The 21,799-nt window shown below is 58.5% G+C and overlaps 1 protein-coding gene across 2 annotated transcripts in view; it reads right to left on the reverse strand.

Moving 5' to 3' along the window:
- Positions 1–21,799, reverse strand: part of KLHL29 (kelch like family member 29) — a 159,343-nt gene that overhangs the window by 25,389 nt on the left and 112,155 nt on the right. For both annotated transcript variants that reach the window (XM_074194803.1, XM_074194812.1), the window contains 2 exons: positions 9,200–9,341; positions 7,195–7,707 (listed from right to left, as the gene is read on the reverse strand). In XM_074194803.1, coding sequence (XP_074050904.1) covers positions 7,195–7,707; positions 9,200–9,341 — 655 coding nt within the window. The remainder of the gene's footprint in view (positions 1–7,194; positions 7,708–9,199; positions 9,342–21,799) is intronic.

The following is a 21,799-nucleotide window of genomic DNA, read 5'->3' on the forward strand; positions in this document are numbered from 1 at the left end:
CACTTCAGAAGCTCCTGGGGTGAAGTGACTTGCCTAGGGTCACACAACTAGTAAATGTCTGAGGAGGGATTTGAATTCAAGTCCTGGTGACTCTGGCTGCCCCAGAAGCTCCCTAATCCTTGGGGGTGGGGTGGGGGTGGGGAAGAGCCTGGCTCCTCAATCAGATATTCCTTCTGGATGACTGGAGCATTAAGCCAGATGACCTGCAGGGGCTTTTCTCTGACCATCTAAGAGTCCACCTGGTTATCTCCCCTCAGCCCCTGCTCCACAGTGGCCTCCATGCTCCCACCCTCCCGAGAGCTGTGCTCCTGGCTTGTCTGCCTTTCCTCCTTCCCCAGCTCCTTCACCTCCTCCTGGAAGCCCACCCCGCTGCCTCTAGCCAGAAAGGACCCTCCAGTCCTTGACCTCCCTAGGGGTCCCTCTCCCAGCACTTATCCCACCTCACCCAGCATCACAATTATTTGTAGATGTGTCTCCTTTCCCTTGGCATAATGTGAGCTTCCCTTCTGTCTCCCTCATACCGACCAGACCATGGCCCTCATGCAGCGAAAATATTCATGGGGACCTAGTTGGCATTGAGGCCAACTCTCTCAGGTCCAAGGAGGGGAAATGACTTATCTAAGGTCACACAGAGAGAAAGCATCAGAGTGTGGTATCTGAATCCAGGTCCCTCGCTCCTAAGTCAGGGTTCTTGGCAATACATCATTACATGGTTGCCTCAAGAGATCACTAACAATCTAGAGTGTCCTCAGGCTTTGGCTGCTTTCTGAAGACCAGCTGGGCAGCCCCTGGGGGTTGGACCCTTTGACTAAGGAAACAGATCTGGGTCTCCTGTGGCCCCTTCCACTTACTGCAGAAGAGGGGGGAGGGTGTTAGGACTCACCTCATTTTCCAGGCAGTTCTTTAACAGTGAGAGCTCTGTCTCTCTGTGGGGCTGACCCACTGTTGGATTGGCATTCTCACTAAAAATGAGACCAAAAACCCAAAGGAATCACCAGCTCCAGGGAGGGCATCTTGCCGTCTCTCCAAGGAGTTGGCCAGTTTGATTCTGCCTGCAGTCAAAGAAATAGAATCCCCAAGAGCTACGAAACCACTGTGAAGGTATCTTCTTAACCTCTCCAGGTTCCTGAGAAAGCAGGCTGTGAGAAGACAACTTTCCCGGGGTAGTCCATGCAAAAACAAATGCCTTTAGCCATTCAGGCCAGACCACTCAGAAAGGTCCAGAAGAAAGTCTCTGGAAATGGCACAATCACAGGGAAACCAACTCTGACTTAGCAGATTGGAAAGGACCAGTCACTCATTTAATCCTGTGTGCAGCCTAGCCATCAATGATTTAGAGGAAAGAGTAAAACCAAGACAAACTAGAAAAAAAAAAGGGATAAAGATGAGTAGATACTGTGAAAAATTACAAACAGTTCTGGTCTGGCCAGATAAAGGAGCTTTTATTGTCTCAAAAAAGAAAAAAAAAAGATGGATAAAGGAAAAGACCTTGACTCTGATTACCAACCTAGAGAAGTTTTACCGATGTAAAGTATTTGTCCCTATGAAGAGGCCAAAAAGTAGAAAACCAGTTATCCCGTGACTTTAGTGCCAAGCAGAACGACATGACAACTGATGGAAACATCAGCTTAGAGTATAAATGACTTTATAAAGCATGGGGAAAGAGAGCAGAAAATTTCTAGTAAAACCATTTCAGAAAACAGTGAACCAAAGGAAAAGCCTACAAAGAACTTGGCCATTCACCTTTACGAAGGCGAATCATCCTGAGTGCTGTCATTAGGTGCATCTCAAGAGGTGGAGGGGCATCTAAGAATAGGGAGGAGAGGGTCCCTCTCCTGCCCTGGGCAGCCCTCATCTGGGGTTGTGTGAAGGTCTGGTACCACGCCAGGGGAAGGAGGTTCTCCACTTGGACCCACCATCCACTCTGCTGTCATAATGAACTCACTTTTTGCCCAGCCGTAGTGCCAACATCCAACACTAAATTCCATTTGGCATTTAATGTCCTTTGCAACCTGACCCTGTCCTACCTTAGCAGCTTTCTTCCTGGATAGAAGGTAATCTCAGAAGGAAAACACTGGGTGGTGGGGGATGGGGTAAGGAAATGGAGATTTAGACTGAATTTTGAAGGCTGAGGTGAAGAAAGAGGGATGATGGTGTCAGTTGTTGCTGCGAGAATGGGATGTCCGATTTGGTGATTTGGAGATCATTAGTGACTTGGGGGCTAGTTGCTGAGAGTGGAGAAGTGAGAGAGCAGAGAAGTGGAGGCAAAGGGAATGTGACTTGTGCAGGAGCCTAGACAAGGGATAGGATGCTGGCTTGAGGGGACGGTATTTCTAGTGAAAACTGTCAAGGATGGGGAGACAAGGAAGCAAGTGGTGTTTGGGGGGAGACGCATGGCTGAGATGGGGAGGGTGATGGAGGAGAGGGGAGAGGATGGGCCTGTAAAGGATTTGGCAAGAAGAAGGGCCACCTTTTCAACTGAGACTAGAGGAAAGGAGAGTGGGGGATGCTGGTGAGTAGAACAAGTATGAGATGTGGCCCTAGGGAGAAGAGCATGTGACAGACGGGTCCTTTTTTTCTGGGTACAGTCAGAGGTGAGGTCTGCGAGAGAGAGAGAGAATAAGAATGAGGAGGGGGTGATGCAGGAGGCTTGAGGAGAAGAGTGTTGCTGTGGGAGGTGCGGCAGTCACTTAGGGAGAAGTGAAAGGCCTGGCAGGTGGTGGCGACAAGGAGGACCTTGCTGAGAGGAGATGCGAATTTGGAGCTCATTCACAATCAGCCCAGGCAGCCAACTTCCTTCATCGTTATTCAGTGACAAATGAACAAGTGTGGAGGATGCTGATGGTGGAGAGAACCTATGGTGGAAGGAAGGAAGGAAAGAAGGAGGGAAGGAAGGAAGGAGCAAGGAAGGAAGGAAAGAAGGAAGGGAGAGGAAGGAAGGAGGGAGGGAAAGAGGAAGGAAGGGGGGAAGGAAAGAAAGAAGGGAGAGGAAGAAAGGAGGGAAGGGAGGGAGGGAGGAAGGAAGGAGGAAGGGAGGGAGGGAGGATAGAAGGAAGAAGGGAGGGAAGGAAGGAAGGAAGGAAGGATGAGGCATATCTCTTGCCTGCTGGCAGGCCAGATGAGATAAAATTGTCTTTCAGAAAGTGAGAGGAACCAGATTTCTAGATTTGAACCTGCTCAACAAGGAGGAAGGAATGGGCTGCTGGAAGGTTGCAGTGCCTGAGGGGCTCTAGATCCCTAGGGTGGGCTCTGAAGAGCTCAGAGAGAGGATGGGGCTGGTCCCATTGTCTTGGGGAATGCACATGTTTGCACTGAGGGTTTAGGAGACTCCCAAGGATGTCTGAGGACATCTATGAACACAGTCGTCTGCAGGACAGAGGCTCTCTGAGGACATCCACAGGGGCCCAATGGAGAAGAGCAGCTCAGGGGAGCAAGGTTCGGGGGAGTCCTGGCTGGTGAAGGAGGAAGGGGAGAGAGCCAGGAGTAGCTAAGGAAGCTCAGGAAGGGCTGTTGTCCATGGTGACATTCCTAGGTTGGACAACTCTAAGGTCTCTGCAAAGTCTGGCGACCCCCACCTCCGCATGACCCCCTACTTCCCAGGAGGTTTCCTGAAACTCTATGAGAAAAACTCCCCAATACCAAATCATTTCTTCTGAGTTCCACCAGCTGAGCCTCCTGGACTTGTGGGGACAGTCACTAAAGGAGGGTGGAAGACTTGGCCTTGGCTTGGTACTGACAGCTAGGAGGGGCCATGGGAGGAGCTTCCAGGCTCCATGCCATTGGGCCACAGTCAGACCAGAGGTGAGGCCGGTCACCTGAGGGCTTGGCCGGCACAGTGCTGATCGAAGGCTGCATCCTCAAACTCAGAGGACAGTCCGCTTAGGCCACTGAGGCTTCTGGGGAGCTTTTTCTATTATTGCCTGCCCCCCCCCATCTAGTGAGGCATTAAGAACATTGATGGAGACGTGATGGCAGGTGATAGACTGGGCACTGGGTTTTCCCTCTCCTAATGTCAGGAGAGGCCCGGGACTGTTCCCATTCACTGGGTAAGGGTGTGAAGGAAGGGAACCCGCTGAAACTATCATTTGAGCCTGGCTCTGTGTATAGGTTGAAACTGGGGGTCTCTCAGAAGTACCTAAAATCAACCCATTGTGCCTTGTTTGGAAGACAAGCCCCATCCTTCAGGGTCTCGGGGAAAAGCCCCAGATATACCTGCCTGGATGGCCAGGCACCTGCCAGCCACTCCTGCCGACAGCGCCAGAAGGATGCCCTCAGCTATCAGCCTCCCCTCCTCCCCCACCATCTCTTCACCTTCTCTCTATTCACACAGCCATGGCCTGCTAGCCTCCTCCTCTCAGCCTCCTCCCGCTCCCGTCCACAACTGCCAAAACATACGTGCCATTCCCCTTCTCAAAAAGTCTTCCTTATTTTCCTTCCGTCTTTAGGATGACATGCAAATGCCTTGGCCCGGCTTTCAATGCATATTCTTGCATCACACACACACACACACACACACACACACACACACACACACACACACACACACACACATCTATCCGGTATGCCATCTCCCACCCCCATGCCTTTGCCCAGGCTCTCTCTTAGCCTGCCTTCTCTAGGGGGACAATGATGCCCCCAGGGGCTGGTGCCTTTCCTTCCTCCAGGGACCTTGTCCTGGGACTCTGCTGTCACCCTGTGTCCTCCCAGTAGAGGGTGACCCCTCAAGGGCAGGACTCATTTCCTTCTAGTCTCTTTGTCCCCAGCAGGACACTTAGGGCAGAGACTTGGCAGTGATTATGGGGAAGGTGCTTGATTAAAGATTGTAGAATTGAACTGAATTTGAAACTGGCTTTGTGGTTTTTTTATTTTGGGGGGGAGGGTCCTAACCCTATCTGCAAAGGCTGATTCTAATATCCCCCCATGTTGTAGACCTCCCAAGGACAGAGGGCCCAAATGGGACATTCAGGCTGGGGCTGCTGCTGCTGGGCAACCCTGCCTCGAGGTTCCCCCAGCTCTCCAGAAGGGAAGTGAGTGTTTGAGCCCAGAATCAGACCCAGACCGGGATCCAAGTGGGGGCAGCTAGAATACATGTCAATGTAGAGGACCTGACCTGCACCATCCGTGAAATAAGGGGCTTGGACTCTTGGGGCTCACCTAAGGGGGAGTTGGGAAGACGAGAGTTCAACTCCAGCTCAGAGCCTGGCTCACCGGGGGACCTGGCTGCATCACTTACTCACTGTCTGCCTCAGTTTCCCCAGAGGTAAAGGGGGTGAATACTAGCTCCAAGGCTAGTTTGCTGTGCCCCCAGAGAGCCAGGCTTCATTAATTTCCCACCTGCAATTTGGAAAATCCCAGATCCCCCCCTCTGGCCATCCGCTGAGGAAGCAAGCGGCAGATTCTGAGTTTTCTAAAGAAATGAAGAAATCGATATGCTGCTCCATGCATTTAAATCACACTCATTAAGGCAGGCGGCCGCGAGCTCGTGCTGACTCTGCCAGAGACGACCACTTGACCTATTGCAAATCTAAGAGGATTTCCAGCTACCTTTATTTTTCAATTGATTAATTTTTAAATGAAAGTAGCCAATTAAGACCATGGCATGGTTTTGCCGAGCCACTAAACACAGCCTGGCTGTACCCCAGTCATCCAAGCGGGTGAGGAAACAACTCGGGGCGTTTCACAGGAAGCCACTGATAAAGTCTGGCAATGTCCAAGGGCTCCGCCCCCTGTGGGGACACTGCTTTTGGGGTGGAGGGTGCTCCCAGGGTGGGAAGTGAGCGGCCCATCTGCAGAATGACGCTAGCGGGCTCAACTCAAATGTGTGGACCAACAGAAGAGGGAGGCTCAGATGGGAGCCTGGGCAGGGCAGCCCACCTGGCCTGGGCCCCTCCCGGAGCCCTTCACGCACAAGCCGATGGACCGGGGCCGGCAGCTTTTGTCCTGGTCCACCCAGGGTCATCTGACAGAAGCCGTGAAGGGGGAGTGCGCCGAGCTCCTTGAGGCTCAGGAAGGACGGCTCTCAAGGCTACTACTGGGCAAGGACCGGAACCGAGCCCTCTCAGGACTCACGATTGGGTCTGGGAGACCAGCCGGCTGGTATCTCATACATGCAAGCTTGATGCGTGCCCGCTTCTGCCTCTCCACTGGGCCTCTCCTGGCCTTGGGGAGTGTTGGGATGAAGTCTCCAGAGGCTCACTTCTCTGGTTTTTCCCTTCTGGGGTTTTGGGGTCAATTCTAGGAGAGGTGGGAGAAATGTCTCTACTGACTGAGGGACCCAGACGGCAAGATGATTGGGGTCCAGGCTGAGTCATTTTAGCCTGGGCTGCCTAACTGGCTTTGGACATGAAATAGAAGTCAGGTGTTGGGGTGGGACTGCTGGGTGGTTAGAGCTCAGTGTCTGGAGGTTACAGACAGAAGCCCCGGGTTTGCCCAGTGGTGGACTCTTGGGCAGCCTGATGACAAGGCAGGAAGGGCAAAGGGCTGGTCGCCCCCTTCTGAAGAGTTGGAGCATTGCCCCTGCCCTCAAAGCCCTGGCCCATTATCCAATACCAACCCTACTGTCAGTTAGAAAATTCAAGGGTGAAGGAGCTAAAGACCTGTCAATCAAGAGGGTTCTCAGCCCTGAGATGTGCCCTTTGGGTAGTGCCAAAATGTGGTGCCTTGCATGGGCAAGCTGCTCTGGAAGGCAGAGGGCAGAACCCCAAAGGGCAGAACCAGGTGACTTGCCTGGGCTGTCTGTGGCCTGTTTGAGGCCTGTCCCAGGCATCAGAGGCCTGAGGTTTGTCCAGCCCATTTGCAGTCTTTCTGAGGCCTCACATTGTAATAGGGACATCCTGGGGAGAGTCCACTGAAGGATGACTGTTCAAATGCTTTCCTTGGGCCGGGAAGAGGGGGACACCTGAAGGCTTTCTCTTGGGAAAGCTTTCCCAGGAAAGGGCAGATCTTCCCTCCACCACCAGCTCAGGGTTTGGGGGGCTCATGGGGATGAACAGTCTCAGCCCCCTAGGGCCCTGTCTTCTGCCTCCTCCACTCCTCCCCTCCCCCCTGCCCTCCCCCCGGTCGCCTTCCTGCTGCCCGTCTCCAGCCTCCGACCTGTATTCCCACCGGCTGCCTCCCTTCTGCCTGGGGGCTCTCCCCGGACCAGCTGGGCCTCAGTGGGGCAGCAGAGCCGTGAGGGGAGGCTTTGAGACCTACCTTTGGGGTGCCATGGGTCTGTGAACTCATATTTGCCCACGCCGATTGTCCGAAGCATCTGCACGCTCTGGCCCTGGGCGGAGTCTGTGGGAGGGGCCGGGGGTCCTCCTGGCCCATTGGTGGTGGGGATGCTGCCGGGCAGGGCAGCCACAGGCACAGAGGGAGGCGGCGGCGGCGGGAGGACCGGACAGGCCAGTTGCCCGTTGCCCACGGCCGAGGCCCCCGGGCGGGCCACTGGCCCGACTCCGGACATCGAGGTCAGGTTCAGGGGTTGACTGCTGCTGTAGAGGCTCTGGCTGGGCACGGTGACCACCAGGCTGCTCAGGGGCTGCGGAGGCTGAGGTTGGAGCTGGTAGTGAGCCGGCATCAGCGGCAACGAAGGGGTCACCCCGATGACCGGGCCCGGGACGCTCACGGCCGGGCTGAAGGCGGGAGGCTGGGTCAACCCATAGGAGTGAGTGAGGAGGGCCGGTTGGCTCCCTGCGGTCACTGCGGTCACCCAAGGTGTGGTCCCTGCAACAGACACGGGACAAACACGCGCTGAAGTCACACCTTGCACAGGAGCCTCTGAGGTGGCCTCTCCTTTGGGGGCACTGCCAGGTCCATCTACGGGCCCCCAAGATGGCAGGGGGGGTGCAGAGAGTCCCTGGGCCTGGAGGGAGGAGGCTGTGCACTCAAACCCCTCAAAGGAGAGAATCTTGGCTTTGGTGGGGCCGCCGTGGAGCTGCCGGGGTCCCCTGGGCCGGGAGGTAGGCCCTGTGCCATTGTGTGGCAAGACCCTGGTGGGGCAGTGGGGGGGGGCGGCTAAAGGGAGGCCAACCCCAGCTGGGCTCTTGTCCATCCTGGGCAAAGCCTCGGCGCTCTCCCGGTCTCTACGGTGGGGTGGCAGGCCAGTCGCCAAGGGCCCGGGGGGCGGTAGCCAGATCATGGCAATAGTGTCAGGCCAAAACCCAGGGAAGGTTCTCCACACATGCCGGGGGTCTGTGGTATCTCTCCCAGCACCTTGGAGGCGACATGGTATGGGCTGGGGTGGAAGCTGAGCTGGGCCTTGTCCTGACTGGAGGACCCCACTTTAGGGAGGAGGAGGATGGTGGGACAGAAAGGGTTTGGGATCAGCCAGGGCCCTGGGAAGATGCCCCCTGCTGGCTGTGGTGGGCCGGGGTGCGGGGAGAAAGGGGACCTTCCCTTCACATCTCGCCTCCCCAGATCTGGCTTCCTCCTCCACCACAGAAGGGGGCCTTTCCCCCAAGGACCCCTGCTCCTCAGATCACCCCTGCTGAAATCCTCATCTTTGTTCCAGGGCCAGCCAGCCTGGGCTCCCCGGGCTCCCCAGAACCCCCAGACCCCCAGACTCTGACTCTGTGCTTGGCTGACCCTTCTCCAAGGCCATAGGCTCCTGTGGGTTGTTCTTTTGGCTCGGCATGCCACACTGGTGCCGTACTTACCCGGGGGTAAGGTCCCTGAGGACAGAGAGGCCTCCAGCGCCAGGCTGGGAGTCTTACCAGAAAACCTCCCTAACAGTGAGGGGCCTGCCTGGGTGGGAAGGGATGCCTTGACAGGTAGTGAGCTCCTCGGCCCTGGCCGTCTGCGAGCAGAGGCCGAATGCCAGGGATGTCAGTTGGGTCTGGGTTGTGCTGGAGGCTGTGAGGGGCCCTTCCTACCCTGAAGGTCTGGGATACTGTGATGGAGTCAAATGGACTGAGGCACCTGGATGGGGGGAGGTGGAGTCCACCCTCTGTAGGCATGTGCCCACCCCAGCGGCCACCTAATGTCCCCACCCGCCAAGACATCTGGACACAGCCAGGCTGCCAGTGAGAGTCCCTGGGGCCTGAGGGTCTTTGGGGTGGACCCTTGGGAGGAGGGAAGAAGAGGACAAGGCCAGAGTGAACAGAGCAGAGGGTGAGAGAGCTTTGAAGAGATGGGGAGGAAGGGAGAAGCAGGGCAGGGGTCCTCCCTTGGGCTTGATTGGGGAGGAAAGATGCCTTGAGGACCTTGCCCTGTATACCTGGGTTCTCACTTTCCCGAATCTGCTTAGGTGGTGGTTCATCTGTGTCCCAAGGCGTGGACTGGTTGATAGGCGTCTGCCCCCATCTGACACTGGTTGCCAAGCCTTGTGATGGAGCCTCTGCCTTGGACAGGCCGGGGACCTGGAGGGGAAGGAAAGGGAGATGCCCCCTGGAACTTGAGCACCCTCTAGTATCTTTGCTGAGAAAACCTCAAGGGGCCTCAGCCGGTCCCTCTCCCGATGCTCGGTCCAAGTCAACACTCTCAGACGGCCCCAGAATCTCTCTGCTTGGGACACCCGGTCACACTTTCTTTCCACAGAGCTGGAAGGGGGACCCAGAGAGGCCCTACCAGGCCAGGTGTCACCCCCAGTCACCCCCGGGTCTCCTGACTAATCCATAATGGGGAGAATGAACCGGGCTGAGGGTAGCAGCCAATGTCCTGTCTGAAGGACATTGAAGAGGCCTCGATCAGTGCTCAGGAAGACCCTGGCCCGGCCCCTTTTCAGGAGGTCGGGTCTACCCTTCAGCATGCCAGCCCCTTCCTGAAGACTCTCCCCCTGGGGGGAAGAAGAGCGGCATTGCCATCGTTCCAACCAATGGTCATGAGCAAGGCCACCAGGATTCCTTTCATCAGGGCATGGCACCTCCGGGGGGACCCTCCTGCTCCTAAGGCGGGTCATCAAAGATGCCAGGGCTAAAGACTTGAGCAGGGGTACAGAGCGACTGCCTGGAGGTGAGCTTGCCACCCAATCATCTTGATTTGGAGCCTGGCTCTCTCCCCCGGGCATCCCTGCCTCTCCATGCCCACTTTGATGAGCTTAAAGGTCCCCAAATTCTGCATTGTCCCTGGATTCTCACAAGAGCTCTGTGACACCAGGTGCTATGAAGACGTGCTCTCGAGAGAACACTCTCGTTGGCATCCGAGGCAAATTCAAATTCAGGTCTTCCGACTCCAAGTTTAGCCTAGAAGTATTGGGGTTGGGATTCACACCCAGGCTTGGGACCAAGGTGGACACCATATCATGCCAGGCCCCAATCCTCCTTGCCGATGCCAGTATTCCTCCAGGAAATGACTGCGGTTGATGCCTCACCAGAGAAGATGAGCCATGTGGCCAGGCAGAGAGCAGTGCGAGAAGAAACAGGACAGGAAAGCTGGGGGGTCTCCCCCCTTCTCCTCTCTTCCATCCCACTGTCTCTATTTCTTTTTCATATCTGCCACCATCCAGCTTGGGGGAGTGGTCAGTGACTTTCTAGATGTCCCTGGATATTTACTCCTCCCGTCCTACCTTCCAGTCTTCCTTGCACCAGGTTGGGTTGGGTCACCTTACGTCAAAGACGCATTTTTGTAGATCACTGGCTCTCTATGCACCAGACCCTCCTCACAGGAGGGGAGGCTGAATCCTCTCTCCTCCGGGTCCACCCAGCCTGAAGAGCCAGGGTTCCGAGTGGAGTTCCAGGTGGCAAGAGAAGTGGGCATACTCTTTGGACCAATCTGGCTGCATGCTTGGCCCCTTGGCATGGGACCCACAGACCCACCACAGACCCAGTGCTGGCCCAGCACAGTCCCAGTGCAGGCCTAGAGCGGACCCAGAATATTGGGAACAATTGCACAGATTTGCTAGGAAGCCATCCACCAGGACCATGCCCTGTCTACCCGCCCTCCACGCCCGAGTCTGCCTCACCAGGGATAAGCAGTTTCGGAGGAGACACATTTTACCGATTTATTATTAACACTGAGAGTGTTGCCCACTGCTGCCCACTTTCCCCACCTTGATCAGGAACACCCCTGGCTGCCAGGACTGGATGGGGAGCCCAACAGTGTGGTTACGCAGCCATCTCTGTGGGGGCCAGCTGGGCATGTCCTCGCCCTCGCCCACTCCCCAGATGGCACTGCCAGCAGGTCCAGTTCCCCAGGCCAGTGGGGCGAGCATCTTGCTCTCAGCCCGATGGCCAGATGGGGGCATGGTGCATTGTCTGGGAGTTGAGGTTCATGTGAGGCTGTAGGACCAACAAGGATGGCCCTGCTCCAGCCGAGGCTGGCGGGGCACTGGGCTAAGAACTCCCAGGCTCCGGGGCAAGGAGGTGCTGGTGTCTGTCCCATTAGTGCAGGACTTCCTTTCAGAGTTCTGGGGCCTCTCCAGAGGTCACCTTGGCGGCCTCTCAGATCACCAAAAAGCACCCCAAAGCCTCCAGAGCCTTCATTTAGTTCAGTCTGAGAATGTCCCAGGGAGGGTGGCAGGAGGGCTGAGACCCCAGCTGGGCACAGACACACACACCCGCACACACCTCTGCAAGGCTGGGTGGGGGGATTTGAGGAATGGTCTCCTTCCTGGGCCCTCTAGGCCCCACCCAGTTGCCCGTCATGTTGGCACAGGACCAAGGACATACATTCTTGCAGAGATGGCAGGAAACCTTGTCCTGCAGAAAGACCAAGATCCTTCCGCCACTTGGAGCCATCTCTGCAAGGATGCTCTCCTGGACCGCCACCTGGACTCATGCCTGGGTGTGAGGGTGGTCTCCTTGGACTCCCCACCTCAGGCTCAGGTTCATCCTGTATTGAACCTTCCATACAGGGCAGGTGCGAAGAGATACTTGAGGACCCCCCAGGACCCCCAGGCAGGGAGGAGCCTTGCCTCAGCCAGTGGCACAAGCAGAGAGGGCCAAGGGCCGAGCAGAGGTGGGTCCTGCTGTCCTGTGGGCCGGCCTTGGAGCTCCGGGCAGTGGAGGGGGCAGGACATTGCCTGCCATGGCTGATAAGATGACTCCAAGTTGTTGGGTCGATGGCAGTCCTTTGCCCCTTGCCCTCTGGGCTTGTCAATCTGTGAGAGTGAGGGGCTGAGTTCGTAAATGCGAGGTTTCCAAGAACATCCTGGAAAGAGCAATGACCAACCCAGAGTAATGCAGCAGGAACGGTGAATTTTCAGACAAGAATCCTTCTTTCTAGGACCCTCAAATCACACTGCAGCAATGTGAACACAGGGACAAGCCTTCCCCCTCCTTTTGTAGAGGGAGATAATGAGGTCCAGAGAGAGGTGACTTGCTCAAGGTCACATGCCAGATAGCTGGCAGAACCAGGCATCTGCCTTCAAACCTTCCCGTGGCCAAGTCTGAGGGTGCCCCCTTCCCCGAAGCACTGCCACCCTATCTCCAGACTCAGGGTGCCAAAGGGCCAGAGCTGGAGGCTCTGATTACAGTGCTCTGCTCCCCTTCATCGGAGCCCCTCCAGAGAGATCCAACCCCCTCCTCCCTCCACAGCCCCTGCCGCCCTCCAGAGGGAGGGTGAGGAAGGGGATGCAGGCCCCGTGGCCTCCCAGAAGGAGCAGAGAAGACCGGGCACGGCTCAGCCCGGGCACAGTTTTGGGCCAGGCACGGGCTGCGGACTCACTAACCAGGCCCCTCCGCCAGTGGCCGGCCGCGGCCTTCCCTTTAGACTCTAGCCACGGGCCGGCTCGCTCTGTGGCCCAATGAAATTTCTAATAATGCAAACCAATGATGTGTTAAATTGGCCACTTGGAGCTCCCTGCTCCCAGCTTGGAGGGGCTGGAGGCACCGAGCTGCCGGCGCCAGGCTGCATCCTCGCCACCACATCCCAGCCGCCTGAGCCTCCATTCTCCTGGCCACATGCCGGAAGGGACTTTTGGTTTTAAACTTTCATTCTGGTCATTTTAAATCTCTACTCAGATCCCCTTGTCATGAGAGCATCCCTGCCCATCTCTGGAAGGTCACCAGCTCCTGGGGAGATGGGCTGGGCAACCCCCACAGTGGCTCCCTGGAGCCGTCCCCTCACTTTGGAAGGGAGGAAACAGGCACAATCTGAACCCAGTCCCCCCGCCCCCCATGGCCCCAGCAGCCTCGGACGATAAGAGGGGGCCAGAGGAAGAGAGTCCCCTCCTGTCACTGTGGGGCCAGAGCCAGTCTCCCCCAAAAGAGACTTTGGGGAGTCTAGAGAGGGAACTCTCCCTCAATGGTGGCCCAGCACCCCCTCCCTCCTCTCTCCTTCTTTCCAACAGAGATGTCCAAAGAATAAACAGGGCCAGGCTGTCTGACCCCAAATCTGGAGTTGAGGGGACAGAACCCTAAGAAGCACACTGCACTGGGGCCTTGTCTGCTCCAGGACCCCCGCCACCAGGGCCGCCCCTAGGTATTCTCCCCTTGTTCGCTGTCCTCCTTCTCCCCACCACTAGTGCTGACCCCAGTGGGCCTTGCCTCACTGCTTGGGGAAAGGTCCCCCATCTCTCTTTTCTTTTCAATGCCTTTCAGACTACTCCCCCCCCAAATTTCTCTAGGAGGACTCGCCTTCCCATGGCCTCCTTCCTGGGATCCAGCACCCCCCCCAGGAGCCTGCTTCTGTCTTGGCCCCTCTGGTCTCCTTTGGCCCCGGATGCCCTGTGCATGGCTCTGTTCCTCTCTCCCTGCCCGCTCTGTCTCTGGCAGTCTCTCTGCCTCGCCGCCTTCCAAGACTGATGGAAGCTGGGGGTCCTGATCATGTCATGGTAAGTTCCAGGCTCCCCTTGCATGGTCTGGACAACGATCCTTAAGTCGTGTGGTGTCCCACCCCCCCACTCACTTGGGCCCCCCAGCCCTTCTCACCGGCCTCTGACAAAATCCTGCCAGCCTTCTCTGCCAACACAGAGGAAGGAGCGACCCAAGCTTCTGTGGCCCCCCAAAGCCCACCCTTCCCAGCACATGGCAGTAGACCCCCTGGCTGGAGGAGCCCTATAGGCTCGTGGGCTCCCAAGCAGATGAAGGCCAAGGGCGGGATGGCACCTGGGAAATCAAAGCCCTCGCCCATTCTCCAAACACTTTGAACTGCCAACTTCTCAGGTCCCATTTCCAAGCAAAATCCGTCCCCAGCAAAATCCCCCAAACCTTCAAAGACTCTGAACTCAGATCACTGAGGGATTCCCCCCTGCCCAAACCCAACCTCCCTAAACAGAGGGAGAGCCCCTTCTTCCTCTAAGGAAGATGGGCGCTGTGCCAGCTGCTCTTCCCTGGGAAGGCAGTGACGGGGCTGGTCCCTCTCAGCGGCTGCCCGGGACGTGGGCAAGGAAGGGGGTCGGCGGCGAAGGGCAGGCCCCTGGGCAGGCTTTGTCCAGGAGAAGGGGAGCCCCTTGTGGGCTGGCGCAGTCTCACTTTAATCTGTGAATACCTAGTGTCTGATCCTGAATAATTAATGGGCATTGACTGACTGAAATGGCTTCCCGTCCCTGGCTGTTGTGCTCGCACCCTGCCAGCCTCCGGAACAGAGGACGGGGACACTTCCCTCTCCGTTCCGGGAAGTGTCGCCTTCATGCGGCCCAAGATCTCTTCAGTTTGCTGGTCTGACTCTGATCAGCTTGAGGTCCACTCAGACCCCCAGATCTTTCAGATATACTCCTATCCAAACAGAACTCTAAGAAGTCATCATTGCTAGGAAGGTCCAAGCCCCCCAGGGACTATGTGTGCTCCCCTCCCCAAGCCTGGGGCCTGGCTGGGAAGCTGTGGCTGAAGGTAGAGGAGAATGGCTGGTCTCTTTGGGGCCCCTTCAGGTGGAGGGGCTGGGGTTAGGGCCAGAGAAGAACAATTTGGGCCGGCTAATTGAGGCCGGTGGAGCTGGGTCAGTCAGGACCAGGTAGGACATGGCACAGGGGCGAGCCAGGTCTGGTGGGGGGAGGGCCTGGCCCAGGCCCTGCTGGGGGCTGAGGAGGGGCCTGGAAGTCTGAAGGACTGGGGTCTCAGGAGCCCCAGATAGCTTTGCAGGAGGGGACCATTGGGGGGGCAGTGTATACCAAAGGGCATGGGAGGGCTCCTGTCGGCTGGAGCCCAGAGGATAACCTTGGAGCCTCCAATGACAGCCCCCCCCCCACATGTGGGAAGGAGACTAACAATTCCCAGTCGAGGGAATACTGTTGATTGCCAGAAACAGCCCGGTCCATCTTTGGGCCTCTGTTGGCCAGAGGAGCGGCTCCATCTTTGGATGACCCCTGGCCATCTCCAACTTCCCCCCACTCCACCCCCAGCTCCACCTCCTTCACCCCACGAGCAGACTCTGTCCAGGGAACCAGAGCTTCCCCAGGCCCGGGACCCAGGCCCAGCTGAGTGGCCACTTCCCCGGCAGCACAGGAAGCCTCCTGCGCTCCCTGCGCCCTGACAGAGAGGATCTCAGACAGTTTCCCAATCAGCTCCAATTCCACTCACTTTGGGTTTAAAACAAGAAAACGCCAACAAACACAAAGAAGGAAACAGATGGTAATGAGCACAGGAGGGGAGAGGGAGGCGCAGCGCCCAGGGAGGACTGCTGTCCAGGGGCAGCACGGCTGTGGAGGCCTATCGGTGGGGGGGGGGGGTTAAAGCGGTTCCCCCAAGTGGGGTGTAGGCTGGCTGAGCACTTGCCACCCCAGGGGATGCCGGGAGGAGCGAGCAGCCTCGTCCTTCCACCAGTCCTTCCTAGCGGCCCCTCTATGAGCAAGACCAAGCAGGCCCAGGCCTCTGTCCGAGGGGGTGGGGAGGGAGCCTGCGGCCTTGGGCGGACCAGGACCAAGGCTAGAATCCTGAGCAATGGGGTCGACTGAGGCTTGAGAGCCTGGGGGCGAGTGGCTTCAGGGGAGCCGGAGGCTGGGTGGGGCCTCCTTTTGGATAGGCTTGGTCTGGGGGTTGCTGAGGTCCCATCTAGAGCAGTCATTCTGGACGTGAGCCAGGCCCACGAAGGTTGGCAGCAGATGCAAGGAGCGGCCTCAGCCTTGACCTTGGCCCTGCTTGACCCTGGGGTGGTCTTGGGCCCTCTCTGAGCTTCAGAGGATGTCCAAAGCTCAAGGAGTGGAATCTCCATCCTGTCCCTCCCAGAGGTCTGGTGGGGGGAGGGCCATGAGGCTTCTTCCCAGACTGGCAGTTTGTCCTCTTGTCCACAAGTAGGTTTTGGGACTGGACAGAGGTGGGGTCCTTTGTCATCTGCTGAAACGGGGGACCCCAAGCCCCAGAAGCCAGAGGCTGTGACCAGTGATTCCTTGGGAGCTGTGGCTTCCCTGCTCTGGTCCGTACAGACCGTCCCCTCGGGGGGTGCCCACTCTCCCACGGGCCCCAGGGACACCAGGGAGGGGGCAGGAATGTACCCCATCTTCATCCTTGACCAGAACACGTATGCACCCCAGCCCCATCTTGGAGGCCCACGGTCAGCGGCGTGTGGGCCTGTGGCTACCGCTCCGTTTGCACACCAGCGCCGGCCGGGCCTAATGGCCTAACAGAGGGGCTCCCAGCATGGAGGCTGACCTGGGAGACGGAGTGAAATAATTACACAGAAGGACGGCGGTGATTGAAACGGCCACCCCGGTCCGAGCCGAGCGTCTGAGCCAGGAAATGGGAGGCCGGAATGAGCGGAAGCCTCTGTGGCCGGAGCGGCCATGTGCCCGTGTCGGTCAAATGGCTGAGGGTTGGCCAGAAGCCTGGGGTGGAGGAGACACCTTCCAGCAGAGGGAGCCGCTGAGGGGCAGGGCCATTCGCAGAGGGTCCCGAGGCTCCTCTCCCCACTGGGGTGGGCTACCTTTCTCCCACCTCTCCAAGTCCCACCTGGCCTTCAAGGCCCCTCACCTCCCCAGCAAGCCTCCCTAAGCTCTGCCTGCGCTTTCGACTTCGACCTACACAGGGAGGCCGCTGGGCCACTTGGAGAGGGGAGGAGAGGGGGACCCCCTTCAAGGAAAAGCCTAGGGGGAGGGAAAGCGGAAGCAAATTGGGTCAGTGGCTGCTTCCCTCGTAGCCTCCCTCGCCGGCCTCCACACCAGCGGTCTCCATCGCCGGCCTCCCTCTCTGTCCTGCTCTGCAGCCTCCCTCGTCGGTCTCCCTCGCCGGCTCCAGCCTCTGTCTCTGGCCTCCCTCGCCAGCCTCCTGGGGCATCGGCAGTTTTCATCATTATCTCTTCTGTCCTCCAGGACACCCGCGTCACTGAGGGACCACTTACTGGGGATGCAGCTGAGGCCCAAATCTGACAGCAGCATCTGCAGCCTTGAGAACTGGGAATTACTCCCAGTCTCCACCCGGGCGCCTGGCCCCACACTGGTGTCCGGGACAAGGAGGCAGCCTCCAGAGGACGGGTGGCCAAGAGGAACAACATGGCCCATCCTGCGGGTTCCGTGATGCCGGACAGGGAGAGTCTTGGGGCTGTCTGGCGCCTCTCCACCCCCAGCCTCACTGAAGTCCCTTGCTTAGCCCCCCACCCAGACAGGGACCCTTCACTGCAGCTTGTCCCCAGGTCCCACCAGTTCCTGCCATGCTCCCCTTGGGCATGGATGCCCTCCTGCCCCCCTCCTGTCCACACAAGGCCCCCTCCATCTACCTCTAGACATCATGAGGATGTGGGACCTGGGCTGGCCCAAGGACTGACTTGTGGGGGGAGGGCGGGTCCCAGATGGATCCCAGGAGGTGTTGGGGGAAGGTCCCGAAGGAGCCCCACCTGGAGGAGCCCAGGGAGGGGGCAAAGCCAGCCGCTCCTAATCAGGCGGTGGGGTTGAAGGGCAGGGTGCTCATTTTTGAATTCTCCTTGCTCTGCTCACTTTCCAGAGAGTGAGTTTTGAATTAAAAAAAAAAAAATTAGTCTATATTGGGAGTCAAAGTGATTGCAAGTGATGATCAAGGGCTGCTCTTCCGTGGGGCGGCCCATCCGCCGCACCCTGGAGGCTGCCGAGCTCCACCGGCACCGGGAGATGGGTGCCGGCCTGGGCGGGGGGCTGAGGGCTCCTGGAGCTCTCCCCAATTCGGGATCCTCTGGGTCCTCCCGGTCAGCCCATGGCGGCACAATGATGCAGCCCTCTCCATCGGGCTGACAGAGAACGGGGAACCTACAGGGTCAGGTCCCCCAAGAGAGGCTATCATAAAGGAAGGAACCCCAGGGACGACCTGCTCTACAGTCTTGGCTCTTAGAAGGAAAAGAGCCATGTGCCTGGGGCCCGACCCACAGCCATAGGAGGGACCTCTCAGGGAGCACCTTTTCCCTCCTGGGTGAGCCCTCTGCCCTCTTGCTGGGGAGCCCTGGGAAAAGCTACTCTGCTGCCCGGTCCAAGGGTGGCATGGTGAGTCCCCACCAGCTAACAGAAAAAGCCCTTGGGATAGCCCCCTCCCAGCCCCAAGGACCTTCAGAGTGATAGAAGCCTATTCTCCTTTGGGCTTGGCTCTGCCTAATGCACCCCAAGTCATCTGAGGCCGGACACTAGAGCAGCAGGGGCCAGAGGTGGAACCCCAACTGCCTCCCCCAAAGGCCCACCCCTCTTGGCAAGACTTCTTCCTTGGGCTACTTGTGGGGATGCTTGCCTTCCTGGGGTCCACCCCCCCCCGAATCCTCTCCAGATGTGTCTGAAGTACTGTCTCCTATGAAGGGCCCTCTCCCGGTGATCTCCCCACCAAGAACTTCCTCACAGGGGCTCTTCCTCCTGGCTATCTCCTTCAGATGAATTCTGTCACATATTGGGGCGGCCTTCTCCCTCTCCTTCCTGGGACCCCGACGGGGTGGAGGCTTTCACTGATGAGGAAGCTTGGGTGGGGGAGCAGAGAGGATCAGAGGAGGGGTCTTGAAGGCAGGATGAGCTTGGAGGATGTGGGGGGCTGAGGGATGGTGGGGGAAGTGGGGGGCAACTCTGAGCTCCGTTCCTTCTTGACTCTTTGGAGCTCCTGCCTTCCCCGTTAGAGAGTGAGCGCCTTGAGGGCAGGGAATGTCTCCACTTCTGCGCACAGAGGGGGTGCTCGTCCCCCATAGCCTTGTCTTGTGGGTGCAAGCCTGTGATGATTCTGAAGAATCCCCCTTAGGCCAGGAGGGGCTCAATGAGAACATGGGCGGGCCTGACGAGGATCCTGGGGTGAAGCCTGGAAGTTACACGAGCCGCTAAGTCTCCCCTGCCCCCACTGGGACCTCCTGGGGGGCAGCAGGATGCTTGCTGCCCTGCCCAGTCTGGGGCCCCCACCCTGGGGGTCACTCCAGGGCAGCCCCTTGGACTAGGCCACCCTGAGGCCGGGCAGGTCTTCTCATCAGTGGATCAGGGTTTGTTTACCCTTTGAGCCCTCAGAAGCTGCCAAGCCCCGCCACCCCTCCAGGTTTGTGGGGAAATCTGTAGAAAGAATGTGAACTGGCAAATCAGAGCGCGTCCGAAGTCCACACCCCATGCCCAAGATTTATGAAGAGGAAAAACAGCAGCCGGAGCGGCTGAGGCATTGGGAAAACTTTGGCATTTGGGGGAAATCCTGGTGATGCCAGCTGAGCGTGGGCACTGGCCTGCCCGTGTGAGGCCTCCCTGCAGAAGAGCAGGCACGTCCGACCCCCGCCACATAGTGAGTCAGGGGAGACTGGCCTTGGCCTCGGTTTCCCGATCGGCACCATCTGTCAGAGAGGTGGGCAGGAGGTTCCCCAGGTCCCTTCTGGCGCCCAGTCCTTGGGTCTCCTTCCCTGGTTGTGAATGGGCAGCCTCCGAGTCACCCTGAGCCCACTGAGGCCAGTCTCTCCTGAAAGGAGCCAGACGAGGTCGAGGCGGCTTCCCCCGAATCCTTCTCCCATGGTCTCACCATCCAGCCCCCACCTCTTCTGTGGGCCTTCCCCTCCCCCACTGCTCCCTTCGGTCCCTCTGAATCTCTTCTCCAGGTTCCTTCGGAAACTCTCGTGGGGCCTGGCCTCTGGTTCTTTCTCATCCTCGCCACCTGCCTTTGGACCCCCCCACCCCAGCCTATTCACCTCCTTCTCCAATGTGGCCCCCAGGCTGCGACACAGGCATCCATGGGGGTCTGACAAGGACATATTATCCTCCCTTGTCTTTGGAGACGTGGGGTCCCCGGCTCTTTGGACTGGGCCTCGCACCGTCTTCTGATCTTCCTCCTCACTGTGGACTTGGGGACTGGAAGGGCAAAGACCTGGGGCCCTCCACCGGAGACCTCCTTTCGAGGTGGTCTCAAGCCAGGCAGGACACCTCAGGGTCCAGGGTATGAAGGGGCCTGCCGTCGCTGAGCCTCGACCCCTTGCCCAAAGCTCTGTTAAAAAACCCATGCCCCTAGTGAGGGCCTTCTCCAGATTTCTCCCCAAAGGGACTGAGGCTAGCCCGTCAGGCCCTGCTCTTGGTGGGGTCTCTCAGCCTAGCAGAGCAGAGGGAGGCCCGAGGGCCTCCTGAGACCTCATGGAAGACAGAGTGGGCCTTCGAGGCGCCCCCCCATCCCGCGGCTACCCCTACCCTGAGGCCATAGGAGAGATGCCAGGCCTGGCACCCCAAGAGGAGTTGCTGGCGGTATATGGGAGGAACACTGCGGTTAGACATGAATGGTCATGGAGCATCAGGGAAAACCCTGCCAATGAGCACCTCCAGGGGTGGGGAGGGCTGCACCCCACGATGGGGAGGTAGTATTCAACCCGGGTTGGAGGGGGTCCTTCCAGCTTGGAGTTGCTTTGCTACCTCAGATGTCCCCCCCCCAAGCCTCAGAACAAGTCCCTCCACACCTGGCCTGCCTGGAACCCCCAGACCGGCCAAAGCGTCCTAGGATTCTGCCACGTGGGGACCACGCTCACATCGCTTGGGCTTCAATCATAAATAATGATGATAAATAAACATCGAGACCCCGGGGCCCAGAGCCCAAGGACGCACTGCGCCCCACTAGGCACAGTGGGTGTTAAGCCCCTCTCCCATGGGGCCTGGGGGTGGGGGGAGCCATACCAGTCCTCCCACCTGGGCCCGGCAGGGGAGGGGGCCTTGGTGGGGACAGAGGCTCCAAGTGCGGCCAGGGAGCAAGCCATCCATGGGTCCATTGAGGGATGAGCGTTTAATAAGCACCCACTGCCCCGCAGACCCTTTATTCTCAGGAGGGGGACCCCGGGGCGGAGCCCAGACAACGATGCACTTACCCTGGGTGGGGGGCACCTCATCTAAAGGATGAAGGGAGCTGGGGGGGGAGTGGGAGTGCAGGGCCTGGCTGGACTGGGGGAGGGGAGGCTGGCCAGGAAGTCTGGGACCCGGGCCAGGCCCAGCCTCTCCAGCCCAATGACTTCCAGATGCTGCCCCTCCCCCCACGAGGGCCTGCTGGTGGCTGCACATTCCTGGGGAGCCCACAGCCCCCCAGTAAGGTTGCCTGAGGAAGGGGGGGTGTCCTCCTGCCTCCCTGCCGGCTCTCCACACCCTCGCACCAGTCAGATGGGGAAACCGAGGCCTGACCCCACACTGAGAGACCCCAGGCACCCCAGGGGAGGGTGGGCCCTGCCCCACCCCCCAAACATTCCCTCCCCCACATCCAGATTGCCGCCAGCACTCGTGACCACGGAGAAATGCGTATTAAGCGCCTACTATATGCCAGGCACTCACATCACCCACCCACTGGCACCCACCCGCCCGCCCCCCAGTCGACCTCCCTGTTCAGACGCGCACCGGGCACCTCACTCACACAATCCCCGCTGGCATGCTTCCTTCCCCCTCAGTATAAACCCTGTGGGAAGCAGGGGTGGAGACAAACAGAGGAGGGGGGAACTGAGACTGAGCCAGGGAAGGGGTCCATCCCAGTCACTGAGCCAGGAAGGACCGGGGCTGGCAGCCAAAGCGGGGGGATGCTTTTGGGGTGCGGGAGGACCCTCTCCTGCTTCCTTTGACCTCATTTGCCACCAAGAGGGATGG

Source organism: Macrotis lagotis, chromosome 1 (assembly GCF_037893015.1).
Source record: "Macrotis lagotis isolate mMagLag1 chromosome 1, bilby.v1.9.chrom.fasta, whole genome shotgun sequence".
In the NCBI taxonomy this organism is placed as follows: Eukaryota; Metazoa; Chordata; class Mammalia; order Peramelemorphia; family Peramelidae; genus Macrotis; species Macrotis lagotis.